This window comes from Delphinus delphis, chromosome 14 (assembly GCF_949987515.2).
Source record: "Delphinus delphis chromosome 14, mDelDel1.2, whole genome shotgun sequence".
Taxonomy (NCBI): domain Eukaryota; kingdom Metazoa; phylum Chordata; class Mammalia; order Artiodactyla; family Delphinidae; genus Delphinus; species Delphinus delphis.
In genome coordinates, this window is record NC_082696.1 from 74,177,430 (window position 1) to 74,202,077 (window position 24,648).

The 24,648-nt window shown below is 41.4% G+C and overlaps 1 protein-coding gene across 1 annotated transcript in view; it reads right to left on the reverse strand.

Moving 5' to 3' along the window:
• Positions 1 to 537: 537 nt before the first annotated feature.
• The window catches only part of SH3BGRL2 (SH3 domain binding glutamate rich protein like 2), a 96,009-nt gene continuing 71,898 nt past the window's right edge, over positions 538 to 24,648 (reverse strand). Inside the window, exons 3-5 of the mRNA XM_060030448.1 lie at positions 23,307 to 23,492; positions 6,701 to 6,781; positions 538 to 3,739 (exon numbers count right to left, since the gene is read on the reverse strand). Of these exons, the coding sequence (XP_059886431.1) occupies positions 3,728 to 3,739; positions 6,701 to 6,781; positions 23,307 to 23,492 (279 nt within the window). The 3' untranslated portion in view covers positions 538 to 3,727. The remainder of the gene's footprint in view (positions 3,740 to 6,700; positions 6,782 to 23,306; positions 23,493 to 24,648) is intronic.

The window sequence follows — 24,648 nt, forward strand, 5'->3', positions numbered from 1 at the left end:
CTTCACCCTCCCTCATCTTGGTGTTTAAGTTAGAAATAGTTCAGCGATGGGCTTAACCTCAGACGCTGCCTTCAGAAACGTCTTCTGCCTTCAGAGGTGTTTGCAGCAAAGGCAGCCCTGCTATTAAGGGCTGTGGCTACACTGTACTTTTCTCCTGCACGAAATTAGGGAAGGGAATCCACAGCCCATCGCTTCATTGTACTCAAGAAACCACCTTCATCTATTTGAACCAACCAGGGAATGAGTGAGTTAACGCCATCCTTCGTCCTGGTCACTGTCTGAGATGATTCTGCAGTCACCTCCAACACACACACTTACACACACACACACAAACACACAACCACAAGTGTGTCTCCTCAAGTACTCAAATGATCCGTCTGCATTTTTACAACGAATCTGCAGCTTTCAGGTATGGGGTTCATGACGGGAGCAGAAATACAGCATCCCAGCTAAACAAGAAGGTTTCAACCAAACACAGAAGCAAAATTAGAAAAGGTGTAAGAAATGGTCGGGAACAAGCACTCCATTTTCAGAATGTGTTTTCTGTAATTTATTCCTCTTTAATGCTGAATATAAAATCTGAGATTTCACCAATGCCTTTAGAGACAAATAAATGCATACAAATGGAAATCTAAACACAATAATTTTGCAGATCAAAGTGGGCTCTGACACTTTAGAAAAGATGTAAGCATTTCTAGAAAAAGCAAAACCCTATACAGCAAAATCAAATTAAAAAACAAAACAAAACAAACCAGAAAGAGGCTTTGGTACCTTTCAACAAGGAAGGACAAAAATAAGTTTAGTTCGTTATTAAATTCATGTAATATAAAAACATCTATGTGGGAGTGTTGAATAAATCTATAAAACAGAAACAAATCTAAAATATATTAGAGCCTGAGAGAAAAAAAAAATCCTCCTTTTCTCCTTTTTGATTTTAATAGAATACCAGAATGTGGAAAAACAAGTACTTCCCCAACTAAATTTTCTTCTGGTCTGCATATACCTAGCAGGATGGCACTCTCTGTATTTTATCTCATTTTAAAATGGGATAATTTGATTTTTAGCAGCACATTTTCTTTGCCCCAACAAGCCTACTACAGGAAATAAAAATTCTGTCTTAAAATGCTTTTGATATTACATCTATGTCTGCAATTCCCATCCACTTCTTTCCTAGATTTTTAAGACTATGATTATTCAGATCTAAAGGCAGCTAGTTAAAGAAGGGATAAAGGGCTTCCCTGGTGGCGCGCTGGTTGAGATTCCACCTGCCGATGCTGGGGACAGGGATTCGTGTCCCGGTCCGGGAGGATCCCACATGCCGCGGAGCAGCTAGGCCCGTGAGCCATGGACGCTGAGCCTGCGCGTCCGGAGCCTGCGCTCCGCAACGGGAGAGGCCACAACAATGAGAGGCCCGCGTACCGTAAAAAAACAAAACAAAACAAAACGAAAAAAGAAGGGATGAAGAAAACCATTACAGGTTTGGAATTCAGCTGGTAAAACACAAGTAAGGACACAGTGCAGTCCCAGAGGGCAATACCTTAGGACTCTGCAGAGCCTGGGTACTGAGGGAAACGCCACACAATGTGTTTCTAGCTTGCTCATAACAAGCACAATACCAGGTGAAGCTGGTCTCTCCTATTTCTTTGCTGCTCCCCAAAAAAAAAGTGGGGTGCGGTAGATGATCTGTAACTGTGGTAAATAATTTAGCACTCCTATTCATCTAGTCTGTTTAGGACAACCATACTGGGCTTACCACAACCAGAGTAATTCAGAAGTTTTGAGACAAACAATTCTGAGTAGCTTTCTTGGTCTAGCAGGTATTGAATTGATCCTACAACCCCAAGACTCAATCTTACCAAGCTGCTTCTCGGTAGTCACTGGCAAGAGTAGACAAAATGTAAGTTAGACCATTGCAACGTTAACTTTTAAAAACTGCTGTATCTTAAAAAGAAATTCTAAGTCTTCTTAGACTTTAACACGATATCCAGTTCAAAAACATTTCCTGGTTAGTCCCTGGGATTTATCAAGTGGAATTTGACCTGGATCGTATTTAATGCCAACTAAGCAGTCATAGCCATGATTTTACAGCAGCTTTCCTTGCAGAGAAAATGGTGGATCATATATCTGTTCCAGTCATGTAGGAATCAGTGGCATGCTTTCCTTCTGGTTGTAGTCCTGGGATGCAAATCTCAGGCTGGGATGTCAGCTTTAGCATTCAACAAGTTCTTTAGAATAGGAGGGAGAGAGAACACAGGTGACAGGGACTAAATTCTTCTGTTCTTTCCATTTCTTACAAACTTCCTGCTCAGAATCAAAAGGGCAGGGCCACCATCAGGACACTGAGAATAGCAGAATATCTTAGGCAGCACTCTGAATTTATTCTATTCAAGACTATTCCCAGGTTTGGCAACTAAAAACTCTAAAAAAATGTGAGCAGGGACAAGGATGCAGAAAAGAAGCCTTTGCCCTAATGAAGTCGACGGGTTCAGTGTTTGTCAGCACCCACTCCAAAGGAAGGAGAGATTTCACATGCCAAGTACAATTCAGAGTGAGTCTCTGACAGCCCCTTTCTCGTATGTACTCTGTTCTGAAAAATCACTGGTGTTCATATATGGAATGAGAACATGTATCTATGTTACTCTGAAAATCCGGAACTGTGCATTGGCCAGAATTATGAACTGGCAGTGTCAGAGGACCGATGAAAAGTAACACAGGAAAAAAAATTAAAGTGTGCAGCAATATTAGTATCTTTTAATATGCCTCATCAATCAAGGGTTCACAAAATATATCTAACCGAGATCTTCCTTTCTCGAAAAATACAATCCCTTTGCAAAATATATAAGCAGCTATTAGTTGGGGGAGCTGCGTTTAAAAATATATGTGCACTTACGCATAATAAGTTGCTAGAGCTGAAATGCCTTCGGGTACGAGTCAGATAATGTCCCTATAAATTAACTATCAGTGCACCTTTTTAAAGATATCTTTTAAGTCATCTTACACATTAGGTGAAACTTTTCCTTTGTAAGAGATAAGCATTTTTTTTTCCAAATAGCAATTCTTTTCATCCCTGTCAACTGGTTCTGATGACACATTGTTGCAACAGTGATTTCTGGAAACATCTGTAGGGGTTTGGAGGATTTAGGGGGGGTAAGAATTTCCATTACCAAAAGGAGGCTAGAACATCTAAGTTTTTCCTACAGTTATGACAAAGCACTGGAATAGTGATGCCTGTGAATCTGCAGCAAAGATCTTTAGCCCTTTGTCAACCAACATTGCTTTTTTTCCTTTCTGATCAAAATATTCTAAGAGCCTGGCAGACTAATTTCAAGGACACCACCTAGGTGGCCTGAAGAGAAGCAGGTCTGAGCAATCCTGGCATCAACTACAACCCAGGGCAGATCCAGTACTTTCTCTCTGATGGTGCCACCTGCTTATCACTCAGTTATTCAGGAGGCACACCTGTAACAGGTGACAGTACCTCCGGGTGAGTGAGGCAACTGCAGGCAATTCTGAAAACAAGGAAAAAACCCACCACGGGCCTGATTTGGTTTAAAGCACTCATGCAATCCCATTAGACCCATGTCTTCCCAAAACACCTTTTCCGTGGCAAGCAAAGTTACTGATAATGCATGTGGCTTCTGTCACAGTGATGCATTAGGTAAGCAGGTGTGTGCTGAGTACCAGGGGCGCTCCAAAATGCATCTCCGTCCTCTTCCGCTTGTCTTCGCTAAGGTTCTGCCTATTTGTTTAAAAAAAAAAAAAAAAAAAAGCCAGTTATTGCATTGTGCGGGCAAGAAATTTCACCCTGGCGGTGATATTTTAAATGTCAGGAACAGAGATGTTGGAAATCACAAGAAATCACCGCCATGTGATGGATAAGAGCAAATAAATCCTGGGTTCAGGGATCAGAGCCCAGAGTTAAGTCACACCCACCTGACCTGCCAAATATAAAAGTGGAAAGAAAGCCACGTGTTTTCAACAACTGAGGAAACTCCTCTGAGGTACTGTTCCACTCACACCTGCGTGAGTGGCGTGGCCGGGGGTTACCTTACTCAGGGGCCCTGCGGAGGGTGACCTGAGGGGACGAACGGCACTGGAATGGCCATACCTATTGGTAAATAGCTGATACCCCTCTCCCCCAAGTGCTACCATGATCCAGCCACTGGATGGCTGACCCCTGGCATCGGCTGGGAGTGGGCCTCTGAGACCTGCTCCCTGGCTGGTCAGTGCTCAAGGTTTACTGGTGGTTGCGTATTTTCAATATCACCCCTGAATGGCAGGGATCCGAAAGCAGAAACTTCCATTTCAGGCTCTGCTTTGAATCTGTTACGATAAGAAAACTGATGATTTTCTACCTGAAAAGTATTGGTGAAAAGGCCTTCTTTTCTTTTCGGTAGGTACCACGGTGGGCTCCAGCTGGCCACAGAAGGATGTGGGACCCCCTCCCCCCCCCACCAGGGCTGCAACAATTCAAATTCTGGAGAAAAGTGGGAAATCTGTATTTTAAGTATCAGCAACCCACCTGAAGTCTTTAAAAAAGAGTCCGTGCAGGACAAACACATCCAGAACCAATGTGGCCTGCAGGCCGCTATTCTGTGGCCTCCTACCCTCCTCTGCCCCATCCACTTTGCAGAACTGCCCAGGGTCTAGAGTTGGGTCTGTGAATGTTCTTTTCCTACGGACCTTCTCTCCCCTCACTGTGTGAGAGCAATTAGATGCTAATGGAGTCTTTATACGTCCCCTGGCAGGCCTGCTCGCCTGGTCTTTCGTGTGTGTACTGCAGAGAGGGTAGGAAAGGAGACAGGAAAGGGGGCTCCATCTTTTGGTACATCATACCCGTGAATGCTCCGTCTAGGCCTTAGAGGGTAGACTGTATAATGAATTACTACCAAGGTACAAAATGACTAACTAGAAAGGGGGAAAATGCTGACTCGCTCTTAAAGATATTTGCACTTCTTTCCTACGGAGGTGAAGTATGAGTTCCTATTAACCCTTAAGGCCCTGAATGGCTCACGAGAGGGGATGGCACACACACCGGCACCGTGGCCTTCCACTCTGGTTCCGTGGGCCCCTGCTCATGTCTGACTGACTCAGGTGCCTGAAAGCGGGGGGCTGAATGGGTGGAGGTGCCTAGCGCTCTCACTGACCGTGGAATGGTCTCCTGCAATCAAGCAAACCTCAATGCCATCAAGACCAACTCCAATCCCATGACCGTTAAGTCATGTGAGAAGGCATATCCTACAGGTCACAGGTTTCCTGAGAAATTTCTAAGAGAATAAGTATTTTCAAAGAGTAAAAAAGTCAGCCCGAAGCCTCTCAAAGGAACCTACATCTTCAGGGAAAATGAGAACAAAGATGGCAAGCACGCAGTATTTTTCAAAGGTTTTTGCACAGACGCTGGTGTCCGCCGGATTTATGCACCCGTTAGACTGCTCCCACCCCAGTTTTTTCTAGTTCTCTGAAGATAAATCTGGATGGTTTACATGTCTTTGCACGAAACATGTTACAAAAATACTTTCATTTTCCTAAGTATTGCAATGTTCCATCTTTATAAAGATAGTTTGAAGCGCCTTTAAGGGTTTTCTGTGTGGGTTTTGTCTCTTTAAAACATGTGCACAGAAACCACCCACAAGCATCTGTGGACTTACTGATGTATAACAAAGCATGATTTCACGTCGGCGAGGAACTACAGGTGCTGTTGTATAATTTTTATTATTGATAGTCTCTGTCTTCCTCCCACAAGTGTTCCAGAAACGGCACAAATCCTGGGGAGCCTCAAAAGACCTATTACTTACAGATATCAAAGTTCCCAGCAATGTACTTTCATTTCAATTCAGTGTTACAAACAGAAGCTTTAGAATTCAGTCTCAATTTGAAATACAGTCAAAACCTCAATTGCTATGTATATAAAGATTGCAAGGAAATACACCAAAAATGTTTATGTGGTTTTCTCTGGTGACTTTTTATTTTCTCCTTTGTACTTTTTTGCATTTTCCCAATTTTTCTACATGAGCCTAGGCTACTTTCATAATCAGAAAAATATAGTATTTCTGAAGTGGAAATAACAATCAAAATACTGCCTTATTTAATAAAGAAATATTATTTTTTATTTTGAAAGTGAATCCACGTGCTTCACAAAGTTACCATAATATATATCATCTATAGCTCTAAATATTAGAAAAGTTTGAGCCTTTTACATTTGCTAAAAGACATATGACACAATAAAGTGGCTTCGAAAACACTCTGATTAGTTTAGGAATTGCCCTTTTTTTCAAGGTTGACCATTTGTTACTGCAAACCACGTCCCTTCCAATGTAAAAGGCTTAAATTGCAGACGACCTTAAACACATGGCTTTGATTCTATTTCAAAAAATGTAAAGTAATGGGAACTTGCACTTTAAAATAAAAAGCACCTACTGTTTTTTGCTACCTTAAATTTTTCTTGGAAGAAGGAGATATAAATTATAAATAAACTGAAGTTTAAATAAAGATAAAACTCTAATATACAGCAACAATTGAAAATGGGAAAGAAAAAAAACTGGCTTCCTTGTGTGTCTTTATTTACCCTGAGCAGTCCTAACTGTGTATTTGAGAAAGCAAAAACTGAAAATTTAGGAGACTAGATATGCACTCCTTCAACCTCAATCCCTAAGAAGAACTCAAGAAAGATACATTTTACAACAAGAAAAGATTGACCTACCTTTGATGCCAACTGTGATTTGAGGCCTAAGAATGAAAAGACTGTGTTGCTTTCCTTGGATTCAAAGAAACTGTCATAATCCTAGAAAAAAGAGAAGGAGAAAATAAACAAAAGCAAACGATTGTATTTGGTGCTGTTGACAAAGTCTCTATGTAAATAAAAAAGGTACCACTACTCCTTCCAGGCCAGGGAAAAGGTACATAAATCTACCGGATTTGCTCTGTTTGAGCCTCAACATTTGAGCATGATGATGAAGGTAACAACTTTTTAATCCAAAGTCTGTGGCAGGATTAAAATGTAAAACATTGAGGACAGAAACCAAATCAGAACATGCCCCCTCGAGTGTCAAACTAACATTTCTTTGTGTGGAATCACTCTGACAAGGTTTTACTTAAGCATTTCAATCTGAAAGGCTGCCTCCCAATTCCACTCTTGATGCTTTGTTACCTAGGGCTTAAAACAAGAAAAAAAAATCACTGTGTAAACAGAAAAGCCATAAAGGTCTCCGTGTGTCAAAGTTGAGCGCTTCTATTCTGCTTTTGAAGTTTTCCACATTCCTTGAGACTGTCTTCAGAGAGAATAAAAAGATCAAACAAAAACTAGAGGAAACTATATTCTCTATAACATTTATCTTTACCTCACAGAATCATTTTTCTCCTCCTTGTTTCAGGAGAGAAGCCATTAAGGAATTCTGGCCAATGTGTTCATCAGTTGTTTTCTTTTCAAAAGCTTGCATGTGTTAATACTATTGGACATAGTTGCTAAGGCGATGTGAAGCAGTCTTAAAATTGGAGAGAAATCCCTTGGATAATTTTAGGCAGAGGGTAAACAGCACAGGCAGACAATGATGAGAATCACCTGTAGGCAACTGCTTTGTGCTTAGCGCCAGAGCATCAGCACATCCTTTAATCCCAGCTACCGCCCACCAGGTTAGAGACTCGCGCAGAGCAAAGAAATACGGTACCCAAGTTTGACAGCCGACATGTAACAAAGCTGAGATTTGGGCCCAAGTTTCACTGGTGTTGAAATCAATGCTTTTTGTATGCTATGATGCTTCTTGCCCAAGAGGAAACCAGGTATGGGGTACCCTGTATGTCAGAGTCACTGAGCCCTCACGAACCCACTGCTGAGCTGGGTCAATAGCATGACAAATACTGGTGAAACCTGTTTAGGAATCTGAACGAGAGTGGATGACTTAGAGTGGAGATCTGCTTCTTGCAAAGCAGGCCTCAGCTGAAGAAAAAGCTTTGAATTATTTGACTCTCTGTAGAGACTCTCTTGTCCAAGCGCTTTAGCAAGTTGAGCCTCGTGTGGTTTGAAGGCAGCTTGATTGCAGTTCCCGGTCATCTCAGCCTCAGGCCTTGCGGGCACTGCTCCTGATCCTGAAGCGGTCACTCCTGCTGTCATTTCGGGTCAGCCCTGAGGCCACTCACCTGCAAAGGGAGGCCTTCCTTGACCATGCCGAGAAGGAGCAACACATCTGAAGGGGGAGGCTCAGCAAATACCTCCTTGGAAAATGGCATTTTAGCCTGAAACGTGAAGAATGAATAGAATTGGCCAAGTAAAGGGTTGGGATAGGAGCCTCTGAGACGGGAAACAGCACCGGGGAAGAGCGGAGCTGGCAGATGTGACCGGGATCAGCAATGTGCCAGACTCTGTAAACCCAAAAAACGATTTTGAATTTTATCTTAAGTACAAAAGGAAATCACGGACGGGTTCTGAGCAAGGGAGCAGAATGACCTATTTCCTTTAAGAAAATCTCTGCGTTGACTGCGTGGGGAATGGCTCAGAGAGAGGGCAGCAAGAAGAGAAGCAGGGACAAGGGTGAGGAGTGCACTGGGGGAATTCAGGTAAGAGACGGAGGCAGCCTGAACCAGAGCCACTGTCATAAATACAGGATAGGACAGACTGGAGATATATTTTGGAGGATTGATCATACTCAATAGTGTAATTGGTGTAGAGGGTTAGGGAGAATTAAGAATTAAAGCAGCTCTCGGGCTTCTCTCGGGCTTCCCTGGTGGCGCAGTGGTTGACAGTCCGCCTGCCGATGCAGGCGACACGGGTTCGTGCCCCGGTCTGGGAAGATCCCACATGCCGTGGAGCAGCTGGGCCCGTGAGCCATGGCCGCTGAGCCTGCACGTCCGGAGCCTGTGCTCCGCAGCGGGAAAGGCCACAACAGTGAGAGGCCCACGTACCGCCCCCCCCCACCAAAAAGAATTAAAGCAGCTCTCGTACAACTCATCATCAAAAAACAAACAACCCAATTAAAAAGAGGTCAGAAGACCTGAATAAAACTTTTTCCAAAGAAGACATACAGACGGCCAACAGACACATGAAAAGATGGCCAACGTCGCTAATCGTCAGGGAAAGGCAAATGGAAACCACAATGAGAGATCACCTCACACCTGTCAGAATGGCCATCATCTAAAAGACCACAAATAACAAATGTGGTCGAGGGTGTGGAGAAAAGGAGCCCTCATGCACTGTTGTGGGAATGTGAATTAGTGCAGCCACTGTGCAGAACAGTGTGAAGAGTCCTCAGAAAACTAAAAACAGAACTACCGTATCACCCAGCAATCCCACTCCTGGGCACATATCCGAAGAAAACGAAAACATTAATTCAAAAAGATTTATGCACCCCAATGTTCACTGCAGCATTATTTACAACAGCCAAGATACGGCAGCAACTTAAGTGTCCATATCAACAGATGAATGGAGAAAGAAGATGTGGTATGTATACACAATGGAGTATTACTCAGCCATAAAAAAGAATGACATTTTTTCCATTGGACTTGCAGGGTATTATGCTTAATGAAATAAGAGAGAGAAAGACAAATACTGTATGATATCACTTATATGTGGAATCTAAAAAATAAAACAAACTAGAGATTATAGCAAAAAAGAAACAGACTCACAGACATAGAGAAAAAACTAGTTGTTACCAGTGGGGAGAGGGAAGGGGGAGGGTTAAGGTAGGGGTAGGGGATAAAGAGGTACAAACTACTATGTATTATAAAATAAATGAGCTACAAGGATATATTGTACAGCACAGGGAATATAGCCAATATTTTATAATAGCTATAAATGGAGCATAACCTTTAAAAACTGTGAATCACTACGTTGTACACCTGAAACATTGTAAAAACTATACCTCAATTAAAAATTTTTTGGAAAAAAAATTTAAAGCAGCTCTGAGCTTTGTGACTTGATGGGAAAGACCAGAGAAAAAGCAGGTTTGAGGGTAAGGTTGGAGTTGAGTTTTAAAATATTAAGTTTGAGAAATTGTATGAGACACTGAGTGAAGACGATCTCAATGGGGCAGTTGGAGGTTCCGACTGACTCTAGGTATTACAGGTTTCATAGAAACTTATGGAAAATTGTATAACTTTTAATAAGAAAAACTATGTCTCAATTTGATGTAGAATTTTAGGCAAAATCCCATGAACTGAAAATGTTGTTACCACTATTCTTTGTAACAAAGACAGTTCCAAATAATTGAGTAGCATTTCATTGACCTGGGCTCAAGAAATAACCCTGTTTGACCCACACCTTCTCTATCTGATCGTTTGTTGTTTATATTCAATGTGGTAACAAGAGGAAGAGAGCTAAATTACAGCCAGCTTATCTCACCCTTTTAGATATCCACCATATGAAAACTGGTGTACCTGTTTCTCTCTACACCATATTCTGCCACTACTCGGGCTAAATTCTTTCCCTAGGGAATCTCAATCGCAGCCACGGCTCTAATTAAACTCAGATCCCCAGCTCTGATTCTCCTCTCAATTCTGGTTCCATGTAAGCAACTAACTGTTCATAATAGACTATTAAACATAATGGGTCTAAATCGCAATTCATGCTTTTCCTTCCACCCCACAAGCTGGACCTCTCAGAAGCCTGGCACCACCAGCTAACGGGCTCTACCAGGCAGAAATCAAGCATCATAGGACTCCTCTCTTCCCTCAACCAGTAACTACCTTACATATCCCTTCAACCTCTCTGTTTTTCTACATCAGTCTCATTGCCCTAATCCAAGCTAGATATCTGCAACGGCACCTCAACATACCAACCCCTCTACAGTCTACCCTATCTCCCCCCACCCCCCCGAATCATGCTCAAGTGAGGACAGACTGATCCTTTAAAAAGGCAAATTTGATCATATCATCCTCTGCTTAAGTCCTTTCCTTCAAGACTTCTCATTGCTCCTTGTGGGAGAAGAGGGGTCTTGAACTTCTACCTGCACCAACCACTGTCTGGGTCACAGCTTCAATTCTGGGAAACTGAGTGGTATATACACTCAGTCAACTATAGATGAGATGTCCAGCAATCTACTAGCTGAGTTATGACCTTGACCAACTCCTTTAACCTCCTCAGACTGCTTCTTCCTTTCTGTATCAGATACGACCAAAGTCCCTTGAAGTGCCAGAATTCTAAAAAATAATGGAGCATTCAGTGGAGTTGCTCTTAAATGGGCTGTTAGCTGTGTCCAGATGTGAAGTCCAGCCTATGTATTCCAGTTCCTAGTGATACCTGTTCGAAGAGCTTACCTCTCTCTGAACAGAAAACAGGTTTAACCAAATAGGAAAGGGAAAGGGCAAAAGTGAGAGAAAAAAAACTAAGGACTAGTCAACAAAATGTCATCCCTGTTCTTGAATTCTGAAAGGGCTTTACCTGTTTCTACCTGATAAATAATCTCTGACGTCAGTGTGAAAACGCAAGAATGAAAAAACTAATAATATAAGAAATAAAAAGTGAGAAACAGTGCCTGACTCAATGTCTATAAATGCAGTGTGAATTTTACTTTAAAGACGGAAGTGCTGGGACTTCCCTGATGGTCCAGTGGTTAAGACTCCACACTCCCAATGCAGGGGGCATGGGCTCGAACCCTGGTGCGGGAACTAAGATCCTGCATGCCGTGCGGCGAGGCCAAAAAACAAAAAAACAGAAACAAAAACAAAACAACAAAAAAGGAAGTGCTAACATGAAAATACAGTGCATGCGAAAGATCAAAAGGCAAGTTACGAGACTTAATATGTATAATTCAGGTTGCAGTGTTTATATTAAAAACCTTAATCTTAAAATGATTACAATTCTCCAAATCACAAAGCTGGAAATAAGGTCAACTTTCACAAGCGAGCTTCATACATATAAAACAAAACAGAGAATACATACGTGTAGAGAAAATTTGTAAACCATCCATTTAACCACACTGAACCAAAACTGTTCTCATAAATGTTAGTCACCAACAAAGGTATTTAGAAATGTCAGATATTAAGAAATCTCAGAATGGCAACATTTCTTATTTATATAAAAAATTCTCTTGAACTGTATTTCTGTCATAAAAGTTATAACCATTGTTTTTAGTTTATGAACCTTTAACTCAGAGCCACATCACCATGGCTGGGGGACTTCTTACCGAATATTAAACTGGATGCTCCCAACAGTTTAGAAATTGTCACCCAAGGTAATTAACTCCCAAAGTGACAAACATAAAATTTGGTAATTAACTTTAAAAGCAATCATTTTTAAAAGTCAACGTGAGAATAGTACCTGACACACACCAGGCAAACTGGGGGATGAGTTGTGTCTGCTAATTGATGACCGACATGCCATGTTTTAGGTAATCTCATGCTAATAATGTAATCTGATTAAATCCTATTTCTACTCGATTACTTACTGATTTAAAGAATTATGTAAAAAATTTACTTTCTGACATACAAAAGCTTTTGAATGGCCTGATGAATCTCAAATTGTAAGAAGTTAAATCATCTTCTTTGTCATGTTGACGCAAAGAGTAGATGATTGATAATTTAAAATCTAGAAGTTCTGAATACCCTCTTTTAGAGGTAATAAACTAAATACTATGATGTGAAATAATATGAGTAAAATAGTATTAGAATCTTAAAATCACTTTCTATTAAGATAGAAGTTCTCTTATATTCTGGCCTTAGACATTCCCCAAGAAAAGAGAAAGATCTGCTTCCTTATCAAATTCATTTCAGTTATCAGGCTTATATTTTAAAAGAAACAAACCACACTAGAGCTCATACTGCAAACGTTAAAAGCACTGTATTTTAAAAACTCACTATAAAGTTTCTAAATGGGCTTGTTGAATTCCTTATAGTCAAAGACACTCTCTCTGAAGTGTTTGCAAATACATGTCTGCAAATTGAACACTGTAAGACAATCAACCTCCTGTGACTATAAAATATAACGATCAGTTAATATCACCTTTGGAGGAAAGTACAAATACATAAAGCATATTCAAGAAAAAAAATCATTCAGTTTCAGAAGCTGGAACATTTTTAACTACATTTAAAACACAGGCTGAAAAATTCACTTTGTTTCTAGTGCCAAATGAAAAGAAAAAATTCTGGGTTACAAAGATATCAGCATAACTGAGCACTGTTACTAATGGAATATTTATCTAAATGCTACAATTTTAAGAAGAATAAAGCAAGCTAAATAGCTGTTAAAAAGAAAAAGGAAAAAAAAAAGGCTTCCATTACCTACACTTCTGTTTGCATTTAAGTGAAAACCAATGTTAGAGACATTTATAAGCTCATGATAAAATCTACAACAGGTAGAGCTCACAGTAGTCTCATTCTTCCACAGAGCTTACTTAAGGACATTACCCGTTCCTACGGTTAGACTATTATGGACTGGACAAGCATTTGAGACAAAGGCCTAAAGTTCTTTGCCCTTTTCGCGTTCCCTCAGAGAACAGCGAGGAAAACCCACAGTAGCCACTCTGAAAAGCTGCATCGCTTCCCACGCTAAGTCGATAACAAGTGACAGACCCATATTATTTCTACATGCCAAGGGCCTTTCCAAACAGAAGGTTGCAGGGAACAAAAACAACACGTGGCCCGCAAGGAAACGGTGGCAGCAAGCACTTCTAAATGAGCCAAAGCAAATGTGGTTTACCCCAAAGGAGAAATTAAAGAAAAAAATTCCTCCTAAGACTACAAGAGCTACCGTTGCTGCTGCAAATGGGCAGAGACTCCTTCCTCCTGAAATTTCTTTCAAGCCTGAGGGTAGCCTCTGAGCAGAATTTTTTGATTCCGTGGTTAAGGACCATTAATGCTATATTCCATTTTGTGAAATCTTGATAGAGGAGGAAAAAATATTTGACAGCTCCAATCCCGGTAGGATCTATAAGGTGTAGCTGTCTAAAACAGCTTCATTCAGCAATTTTTAGGCCAAATACCAAAAATACGAGTAAGTCCAAAGCTGAAGATTTAAAATTCCTAACACATTTAACATTTCTGACCATTCCGATACGAGATGGCAGAGCAAGTGAATACATCGACCCAAGCACCCACTGAAATCGGATGGGAAACAATTTTGTGCTAAACACAGGAAAAGCAACCAGCAATAAAAGTTTAAGAAATACTCAGAGGAGTAAGTGAAAAGGCTAAACTCAATTAAGAAAATCTCATAGGAATTTAGTAAAATAGGATTATACGCCTTCCTCTGTGACCACTCACAACTAAGCAGTTTTGTAGAGAATATTTATATGTTTATAACAATATAAATGTGGTATATTTACATAGTATACAATAGTTACTATAATTACAGATGAGTATGTGACTGTTATAAACTTTAGCAATGCAGTGTGTGCGTGCACATGTGTGCAAGTCAAAACGGGGGAGAAATGAGAGAAGCTATAAGAATGCAAGTTTCCCCTCTTCCAAAGAAAAGAGTAAATACTATCTAATTTAAAATCAAGGAATATAGGGCTTCCCTGGTGGCGCAGTGGTTGAGAGTCCGCCTGCCGATGCAGGGGACACGGCTCCGTGCCCCCGTCTGGGAGGATCCAACATGCTGCGGAGCGGCTGGGCCCATGAGCCATGGCCGCTGAGCCTGCGCGTCCGGAGCCTGCGCTCCGCAACGGGAGAGGCCACAACAGTGAGAGGCCCGCGAACCGCAAAAAAAAAAAAAAAAAAAAAAAAAAATCAAGGAATATAGCTATTAGTCTATGAAACACAGAGTGGTGGTAACTTAAAACCACAAAGCAGAAACTCATAAAAGAGGCTACATCTTGGAATCTGGGGGAGACTGACTTTTCACTTTGGACCCTCCCGTCAACAGACTTTATTGTCTTAACATTGATATTAACATGGCCTTAGTGTTTTAACAGTTTTGTTTTCTTTTCATTAACTTAAACTGTGTAAGGTTCAGAAAACAGGAAAATTTTAACAAAAGGGAAACCGCCAGTTTGGATATTAGTTAAGATACACTGCTAAACATGCAATTGGGGTGCCCTGAAATTATCTGGACGAATACTGAAATATTGAATATTTCAATATTCAGAGCACAAACCATAATTTTCATGAAAGACATGTCCTAGGGATTCATCACTGTAGAATACTGAGACAAACATCTCAGTAAGGTGAAAATGGGAGATTAAACATTTACAGACAGAAGAATAAAAACTAGGGTTATATAGAAGAGATAAGACTGCAAAGAATATCTAATTAAATTGCTATGCTTCTGGGCATCCAGCAATTAGCGATAAAGAGAATTGAAATCTCCCTTCCCCACCACCCTTTCCTAGTATCTGTGAGGATGCCGCATGAGATCACGTATAGTAAAACATCTGAAGGAGAAGATTCTCCTTGATTAGATAACTGATCTTTTAGACGGAAAACCTTGGAATCCAGATTTTCAAATTCAGATCACAAGTTTCCTGAGAAAATTCTACCTGTGGGGTAGGCAAGCTTCAAATAGAGGTGATTTACCGAAAAGATTTCATTGTAAAATTTAGAAAAAGGTTCAGTAAGCTTGCTTTTGAGAGATCTGGCTTTGAGTTTTATTAATAAACAGGAATGGAAATGTTCAGAACCTTGACAAGGCGAGACCCAACAGAATGGGTGAGCTACCTGCTTGGCTGAAAGTACGCGGAGCTATTCACCCACTTCTAGAACCAATTTTTGTTAAGGATGTTCTGTGTTCCCAGCTTCCTGATAGATACCAGATACTAAGATATATATGCCACGTAGCCTGCTGAGGGTCAGTACAAGGAACTCAGAGACCAGCGGAAGGCAAAGGCATAAAAAAACATTCTGTGAACTAAAGGTCATAATAGGAGTAACGACACGCAGGTTTGCTGGGCATGGGGGAGGGGGAGGAATAACCAGAGTCCTAGTTAATTAGAGAGAGTCAAGAGCAAGGCTCGTGTGAACTGAGCTTTGCAAGGGAAACAAAGACAGAATTATGTAGGAGGTAAAACTTACAGGATTTGGTGACCAAGGGAGTATCGAGATGAGGAAAATGGGTGTGGGGTGACTTTCAGGGCTTTGCCTTGAACCTACATAAATAACATCCCTACTTTAGAGACAGACCACATCTCCCGTGGATAATGAAAATTTTTGACTTTAACTTTCCTTTTTATTTTTCTTATGGACTCTAAACAAAGTTCTATTAATTACTGCAGACAGTTGGACTTCAACATAGGTGGGTGATGATTACGTTAGTTCTAATAATCCACCCAGGGAAATAAGAGGCAACCTCTAAAAAATTAGTTTACAATGACATGGAAGCTATTTTTGTTGGGAGAACAAAGCAGGGCACAAAATGGTATATACACTATGATCATTTGTGAATTTTGGTAGTCGTGGAGAGTCCTGGAGCCAAACCCCTAATCGCCTGCAGATACCAAGGGTATGTGTATGTGTGTGTGTTGTGTGTGTAATCTTTTTTTTTTTTTTTTTTTTTTTTTTTTTTTTTGCGGTACGCGGGCCTCTCACTGCTGTGGCCTCTTCTGTCGCGGAGCACAGGCTCCGGACGCGCAGGCTCGGCGGCCATGGCTCACGGGCCCAGCCGCTCCGCGGCATGTGGGATCCTCCCAGACCGGGGTACGAACCCATGTCCCCTGCATTGGCAGGCGGACTCTCAACCACTGCGCCACCAGGGAAGCCCTGTGTGTGTAATGTTGTTAAAAATACAATTATATGTATGAGGCAGGAATTTGTAAAACTAATAATTAAGGGAGTTGGTTCTTCAGCTTCACAAAAGATCCCCAAACACACTTAAAATATATTATCCAGAGACAATCTTCTCAAGAGTCTTACATGAACACTGCACTTGGGAACAATACAACTGCATACATTTAGTTATTCTTGTGGTGTGCTTCTGAACCTCTACCAATGGTTAGAAAATGCTAACACATCTTGTTTCCTTTCATACCTAAGAAAGAAAAGGAGAGGATACTCCACAAAGAACCACTGCTGGTCATTTAGCTTTTCTGTGCCTCGTGAAGATTAGTCTTAACCTGTCTGTCGTCTACTTTCAGGCTCCATTAACCTACGTAATACGGGGAAAGGCTGCCATAGCTGGCCCCCAAATCATCACTTAAACAAAACTAGTCAGTAGCTTTAATGTAATCTTATTTGGCTATAGCAATACACCCAATGCTTGGGTACAAATTTAAGATTCTACAAGTACCATCTAAAAGTGCAAAAAAAAGGAATTCAATAGTTTTAAAATATAAATAATTTTATAAGTTGCCTCATGGAAAATAATCAAATGGTTATTTTTCTATAAAAGTCTGCCCCCTGTCTCTCAGCTGAACTGTCCTCTCTTCATTAGATAGGACTTTACATGAGTAGCTCCAGCCACACATTCTACCTCACTTCACCTCTCTCCCCACCTTCACCCAGAGCCCAGTTCTAAGTATTGGCCAAACACGCACCAGCTCATCTTGATTACCTGAATGGTCATTGGGTTCTTCCCCCTTGATGGCAAATCCACAAACTGGTTAATGTGACCCCAGGCAAATAAAATTTGGCTGCATTCCCATTTCTAACTACAAGTTTTTTTTTTTTAATAAAATGAAAGAGTTAATAAATTCATTCAGCAAAGTTGCAGGACAAAAAAACAACACATAAAAATCACTTGTGTCTCTATACACTAATAATACACGATTGGAAAAGGAAATTAGGAAAATAATTCTATTTACAATAGCACCAAAAACGCCCACCAAACTTAGGAGTAAACCTAACCAAGGAGGTAAAAGACTTGTACACTAAAAACTACAGAACATTGCTGAGAGAAATGAACGGAGACACAAAAAATGAAAAGACACCCACGTTCATAGACTGGAAGACTTAATATTGTTATGATGTCAATGCTACCCAAAGCAATCTAAAGATCCAACATATTCCCTATCAAAACCCTAATGGCATTTTTTGCAGAAATAGAAAAAAAAAAAACAAAACTCCTAAAATTCATACAGAATCTCAAGGGACCTCAAATAGCCAAAACAAGTTTGAAGAAGGACGAAGTTAAAGAAATCATACTTCCTAATTTCAAAACACATTACAAAGCGACAGTAATAAAAACTGTGGTACTGGCACAGACCAGTGCAACAGAATAGAGTCCAAAAAAATATAAACCCTCACATATATGGTCAAATGATCATGAACAAAGGTGCCAAGACCACTCAATGGGGAAAGCACCGTCTCATCAACAAATGGTAACAGGAAACCTAGATATCCACACTCAGAAGAATGAAGTTGGACCCTTATCTTATACCACACACAAAAATTAACTGAAAATGAATTAAAGACCTAAACCTAAGACCCCAAACTACAAAATTGCTATAGGAAAACCTAGGGGAAAAGCTTCATGACACTGTATTTGGCAAGTAATGATTTCCTGGATATGACTTCAAAAGCACAGGCAACAAAAACAAAGACAGACAAATGGGACTACATTAAACTTAAAAACTCTTGTTCATCAAAAGATATAATCAACAGAGTGAAAGGCAACCTAAGAATGGGAGAAAATACCTGCAAAATACATATCTGATAAGAGGTTAGTATTCAGAATATACAAAGAACTCTTACAACTCAACAGCAAAAAGCCAAATAACCCAATTGAAAACTGGGCAAAGGACTTGAATAGACATTTCTCCAAAGATTATATACAAGCTCAACAACACTAATCATCAAAGAAATGCAAATCAAAGCCACAGTGAGATATCACCTCACGCCCATTAGCATGGCTACTCTCAAAACAAAACAAAAACAGAAAATAACAAGTGTTGGCAGGGATGTGGAGAAGTTAGAACTCTTGTACACTACTGATGGGTTTATAAAATGGTGTAACCACTATGGAAAACAGTACAGCAGTTCCTCAAAAAATTAACAGTAGAACTACCATATGATGCAGCAATCCCACTAATATGTACATATCCCCGAGAATTGAAAACAGGATCTTGAAGAGGTATTTGCAAACTCATGTTCATAGCAGCACTATTCATAATAGCCAAGGGGTAGAAGCAACCCAGAGTCCATCAATGCATGAGTGGAAAAACAAAATGTGATATATATATACGATGGAGATCTTAAAAAGGAAGGAAATCTTGTCACATGCTTCAATGCTATAGGCTAGGTGTTTGTATCCCCTCAAAATTCATACATTGAAATGCTGATGCCCAAAGACCTTTGGGAGGGGAGTAGGTCATGACAGCAGAGCCCTCATGGATGAGATTAATGCCTTTTATAAAACAGGTCTGGGACTCCCCTGGTGGCGCAGTGATTAAGAATCCACCTGCCAATGCAGGGGACATAGGTTCGATCCCTGGTCCAGGAAGATCCCACATGCTGTGAAGCAACTAAGCCAGTGCGCCACAACTACTGAGCCTGTGCTCTAGGGCCCGCAAGCCACAAGAGAAGCCCGCGCAAGAAGCCCGTGCACCACAACGAAGAGTAGCCCCTGCTCGCTGCAACTAGAGAAACCCCGCACACAGCAATGAAGACCCAACGCAGCCAAAAAGAAAAAGAGGACTGAGAGAGCTCCCCTGCCCCCTTTACCACGTGAAGATACTACAGGAAGTGGGCAATCTGCAACCTAGAAGAGAGCCTTCACCAGAACCCAACCCTAGTGTAACCCTGATCTTGGACTTAACTCTGAGAAATAAATTTCTATTGTTGGTAAGTTACCCGGTCTGTGGTATTTTGTTATATAGCAGTCTGAACGGACTAAGACATACCAGATGGATGCACCTTGAGGGCATGATGCCAAGAGAAGTAAGACAGGCACAAAGGACAAATACTGGGACTTCCCTGGCGGTCCAGTGGTTAAGACTCTGCGCTTCCACTGCAGGGGGCATGGGTTCGATCCCTGGTTGGGGAACTGAGATCCCGAACGCCTCACAGTGTGGCCGAAAAACAAAAACAAAACAAAGAAAACAAAGGACAAATACTACGTGATTTCACTTTTATGAAGTCTCTAAAGTAGTCAAATTCATAGACATAGAAAGTAGAACGATGGTTATCGGGGGAGTGGGGTGGGGGGAGGGGACAAACAGGAGTTATTTAATGGGTATAGAGTCTCAGCTCTGCAAGGTGAAAAAGTTCTGGGGGCCTGTTTTACAGCAATGCGAACACACTTAACATTACTCAACCGTACACTTAATAGTGGTTAAGATGATACATTTTATGATGTATGTTTTTACCACAATAAAAAAATTTCAAGAAAAAATAAGAAAAAATATAAAGAAATCCAATTTTTTTTTTCTTCTGAATGGGGAGGGAGAAAAGAAATGGGAGGAAATGTTTTCCTTTTGTGTAGATATGTGTGTTTTTATTTCTAGTGCATTCCACACATGCCAGTTCCACAGAGAGAGAGAACAGAGTTTCAACCTTGAACGTGAGGATCTGAGCTTTCTAAAATGAGAAAAGCCTGTAGGCGTTGGGATGTTGACCTTTAGGAACCCGTTTCCAGAGAAGAATCGTGCTTATGGTAGGACGCTTCAGGGAAACAGCAAGAACAACCAGTCTGCCCCAAGAAGGGTTCTTGCCTACAAACAACTGAAACAGACACTGGCAACTTAAAAGGAAAAGAATGTATAGCAGGGAGCTCACAGAATCCACGTTAAGCCTGGAGGACCAGTTCAGAAAATAGGAGGAACTTCCATGTCTGGGGAACCAAGAACACACCTAGGCCACACCCCAGGATCAGCCTGCTTAGGACACCAGCCATATGGTGTCCAGCCACCAGGCTCTGCCTGGCCCCATCACCCCTGGACACTCACTGAGCCACCTCCAACTGATGCTGTGTTTCGGCATCATTTCCTCAGTGTCCAAATCTGGGGTGGGAAGAACTGATTGGACACGCCAGGGAGCTTCCATTCGGTGGGGAATTCCTCCCAATAGGCAGGATTTTCATGTGCTAAAGGAGAGAGAGAAGGCAGTTGTCCACACTGGTTAGCAAGCAGCTTAGCAGCTGTGTATGTCTCACATGCCTAGCTCATCCAGTTTAAAACAAAGTAGTAAGTTTCCAGCCAATTCCAGGAAACAGGAGAATCTTCATGCTTACTGGATCCTGTCACTTGCAATATGGCAGGTTTCCACAGGTTATCCAACCAGATACGACCACTCATAAACCATTGCCGGGCAATGCAAGGTGCACAGAAGCAGGTGGGATGCACGAGGCCATGGTTCATTGCCCTCAAATGTTTTTGCTTTTGTCAAAATCGAATTTATTTGACCTTGATAAGAGCAGACACTGTCTTCAAAACTCCTGCCAGAACAGACTATAGAGACAGAATGAATACACCAGCACTGCTGTCACAACTGCCATGGGACCGACACTGCTCAAGCAGCCATTTATCTGGCACAGTTTGATCAATATGGACGCCTCTAGCCAGCTCCCAGTCTACCTGAAAAAACTTCCATAGACTCTATAAGGCAAAGATACACAGAGATTCAGAAAGTCACAAAGAGGTGGAAATAAAGGGAAGGAATTAACTTTATTTCACATCACGTTCTTTTTTATTCATTGAATACATTCTTCTACTCAAAGGGCTCTGAAGACTTCGGCTTTTATGGTGATAGAGCAAAGATGTCTCTGCGTCCTTCCTCTTAAGAGGTCTATCAAACAACAAGGACTAAAAAAAAAACAGCAACAACTCCACTTTTAAAATAAACTTAGGAGATGTCAACAGCCCTGAACCATGTATGCAGGAAGTGGGTAGAGCAATGGAGAGGGAAGTCAAGAGCAGAGGATGGTCAAACCTCAGTGTCTGCAGAGGCAGCAACAACAAGAAATAAGCTGCATTATTATATAATAAAGGTTATTATTTTTGTGGAATTATTTTACATCATGATCTCATATTAGGGAAAGTATATGGTTACCAAGAGTGTATTCCATTCATGATTACAGAGTCTAGAAAATGTACTTTTGTGCCTGCAGACCAAAATAAGATAATAGATGAAAATGTGTGTAAACTGTACAGTTCAAAATAAAGCTATCAGTCAAACAGTGCTAGAAAACTTAAAACAAAAATCCATTGGTTCTCTGTTCCTCCGACTTGGCGGCTGTGAAAATGCCTTTATTCTGGTCTTACAGTTAAATGGTAGTTTGGGTGGGTACAGAGTTTTAGGAGTACTTTAGAAACAGTGACAAATATCCTGGGAAGTGAGATGGATATGATCGTCCTTTGCTAAAGATGAGAACATTGAGATATAAAGAGATGCGTGACTTTCCAAAGGTGTCAAGCCAACATAAAGCAGTACTAGAACTCAAATCTGTGTCTAGTGCCAGGTTCGGTTTTCTCTTCATGACATGTGAAAACGCTGGGCACAATCTTTATGGCTTTATGTTTCAGCATTTCATTCTGCCTCACGTTCTTGGAGAACTGTTTCACTGTTATCCCTCTTCTCCACCCTAACGAGCACCCAGTTATTTATTTCACCTTGAGCATCTCTGCACTGTAGCCCCTTCCCCTGCTCCTGGCCATCCTTAAAGGACTGCAGTCCAGGTCTCAAAATAAACACTGACTTACATACTTAAAGCTACAGCAGAAAGCAAATCCTAACTACTCATTAGAGAGACATTTCTCAATGTTTTTTCTGAACCTAAGAAGTGAGAAGGAAAATAATTAGTCGAAAGTGGCTTCATCTTCTCAATGCCACCTGCAGCAGGAAGGCATCTGATGTATTTTAGTTGTTCGTAACGATCCAGCTGGCTCATGATCATAAAAAAGTGAAACTCTGGTTTATAATCAGCCATTAGCAGTTTTTTTACACTACAGGGAGATAAAGATTCCAGAATAATTACCGCTTCCCCTCTGCCCCCCAAAATGTGTTAGTAAAAAAATATGCTTTAAAATGTAGAACACAGTAAACACACAGGTACGCAGCTTCCCTTCCCACCCCCTTTTCCCAAAGCAAACAGGAAGGCACAGTCTGTGACCTTGGACTCATACACCCTCTCGACTTCACCCTCTGTTAGACCTGTGGAACTGACTAGGTACTAGGTAAGGAGGTCAGTCTGCATTGAAAAAAACCCAACTGCACTCCAGATGACTCTGTATTTTTTTTTTTTTTTTTTTTTTTTTTTTTTGCGGTACGCGGGCCTCTCACTGTCGTGGCCTCTCCCGTTGTGGAGCACAGGCTCCGGACGCGCAGGCTCAGCGGCCATGGCTCATGGGCCCAGCCGCTCCGCGGCACGTGGGATCCTCCCGGACCTGGGCACGAACCCGTGTCCCCTGCATCGGCAGTCGGACTCTCAACCACTGCACCACCAGGAAAGCCCCAGATGACTCTGTTTTGAATCAGACAAAGAAATGATGTGATAACAATCATTTGATACTTACTCCACAGTATCGGTTACCATTAAATATCTGAGGTGGCAGAGGGTTGCCCTGGGCAGGCTTCTTCTCCAGGGGGATGTTCTTGTACATCCACTGCCTCTGCTCTTCTGACATCGTGATGTCCACCTCCTCAAACTCTATCTTGTTGGCTTCCAGAAATCTAACCACATCCTGCTGCTTCTTCTTTATCTGCAGAGAGAAGACAAACACATAAGGAGAAATGCCCCTCCAAAACCAAGTGGAAATATTTCCAATTTGAACTAGATTTGCGTGTTCATCGTCAGAGGCCACTGAGCTAAAAAAAAGAGGTGATTTTTGCAGACAGCACACACTGTCCACTCCCTGGTGATCCAGCAGACGTCTCAGCAAGTACTGACACAGTGATTTCTCCAAGAATTCTGGGGCACAACTCCGCCGGCCTGGGAGGGACAGACGAGGTCTGAGGTGGGAGATTCACTTAGTTCTCAGGGGGCCATAACTACCCACTCCCAGCCCCAGCAGTTGACATTTACAGTCACGAAAGCCCTGTCTGTCCCCAACCAACTGAAAACCACAGAAAGCCCATCTGAGATGTCGACACTTCATTGATTCCTGGGAGCGGCAACAGTTTTATTCCCCTCAGCAGCCTCTTTCAGATATGCCACAGGTGTAGCCACTGTCGTGAGAGCATCCTTTCATCAATTCACAAGAGTAAAACGTTCTCCACTTCCAAGGGGAGAGTAAACAACAAGCACCATCCTACTCTGAACTCTCTTTCTTAACCCTTCTTGTTCCCCTGATGTTTCATCTTTCCTTCTCCAGTCCCTAGGGGTCAGGTATGCTCTTGAAGAGCTGCAAACACATCTGCAGGTTTTCCAGATGTTACCAACCTTCTTAACTGAAGGTATGTATGAACTCATTGAGATGCGGTGACAAGATTCAGGTATCTTAACCACAGCATGTAAAACCTGAGAAAACAAGTGTGCTTTTTCTGAAGGATCCTGGGAAATCTGCAAAAACAACAAACTTAAGTGGTGAAGTAAATGTTATAATGGCCAAAGGAAAGAATCATTTTGAGAAGTGAAGCAGCTAGAAAGACCTCTGGACAAAGAAAATAAAATGCTGAAGAACAAACTTACACAGACTGATTGTCCCAACCAATCTCCTCCACCCCACCTCAATCCGACTGCTCCCCAAAAGCCTCAGTGACATGTGTCTCTGATCACTGGGTTCAAGTCTATGAATGACTAATGATGCAATGTCATAGTTAGTATGGACAGAAATAAAAGGCTGGCAAGAAAGGATACCTTTTAAGTGCAATAATATTATAAAAGGAGAGAATTACTGTATGGTTGTAAATCCAAGT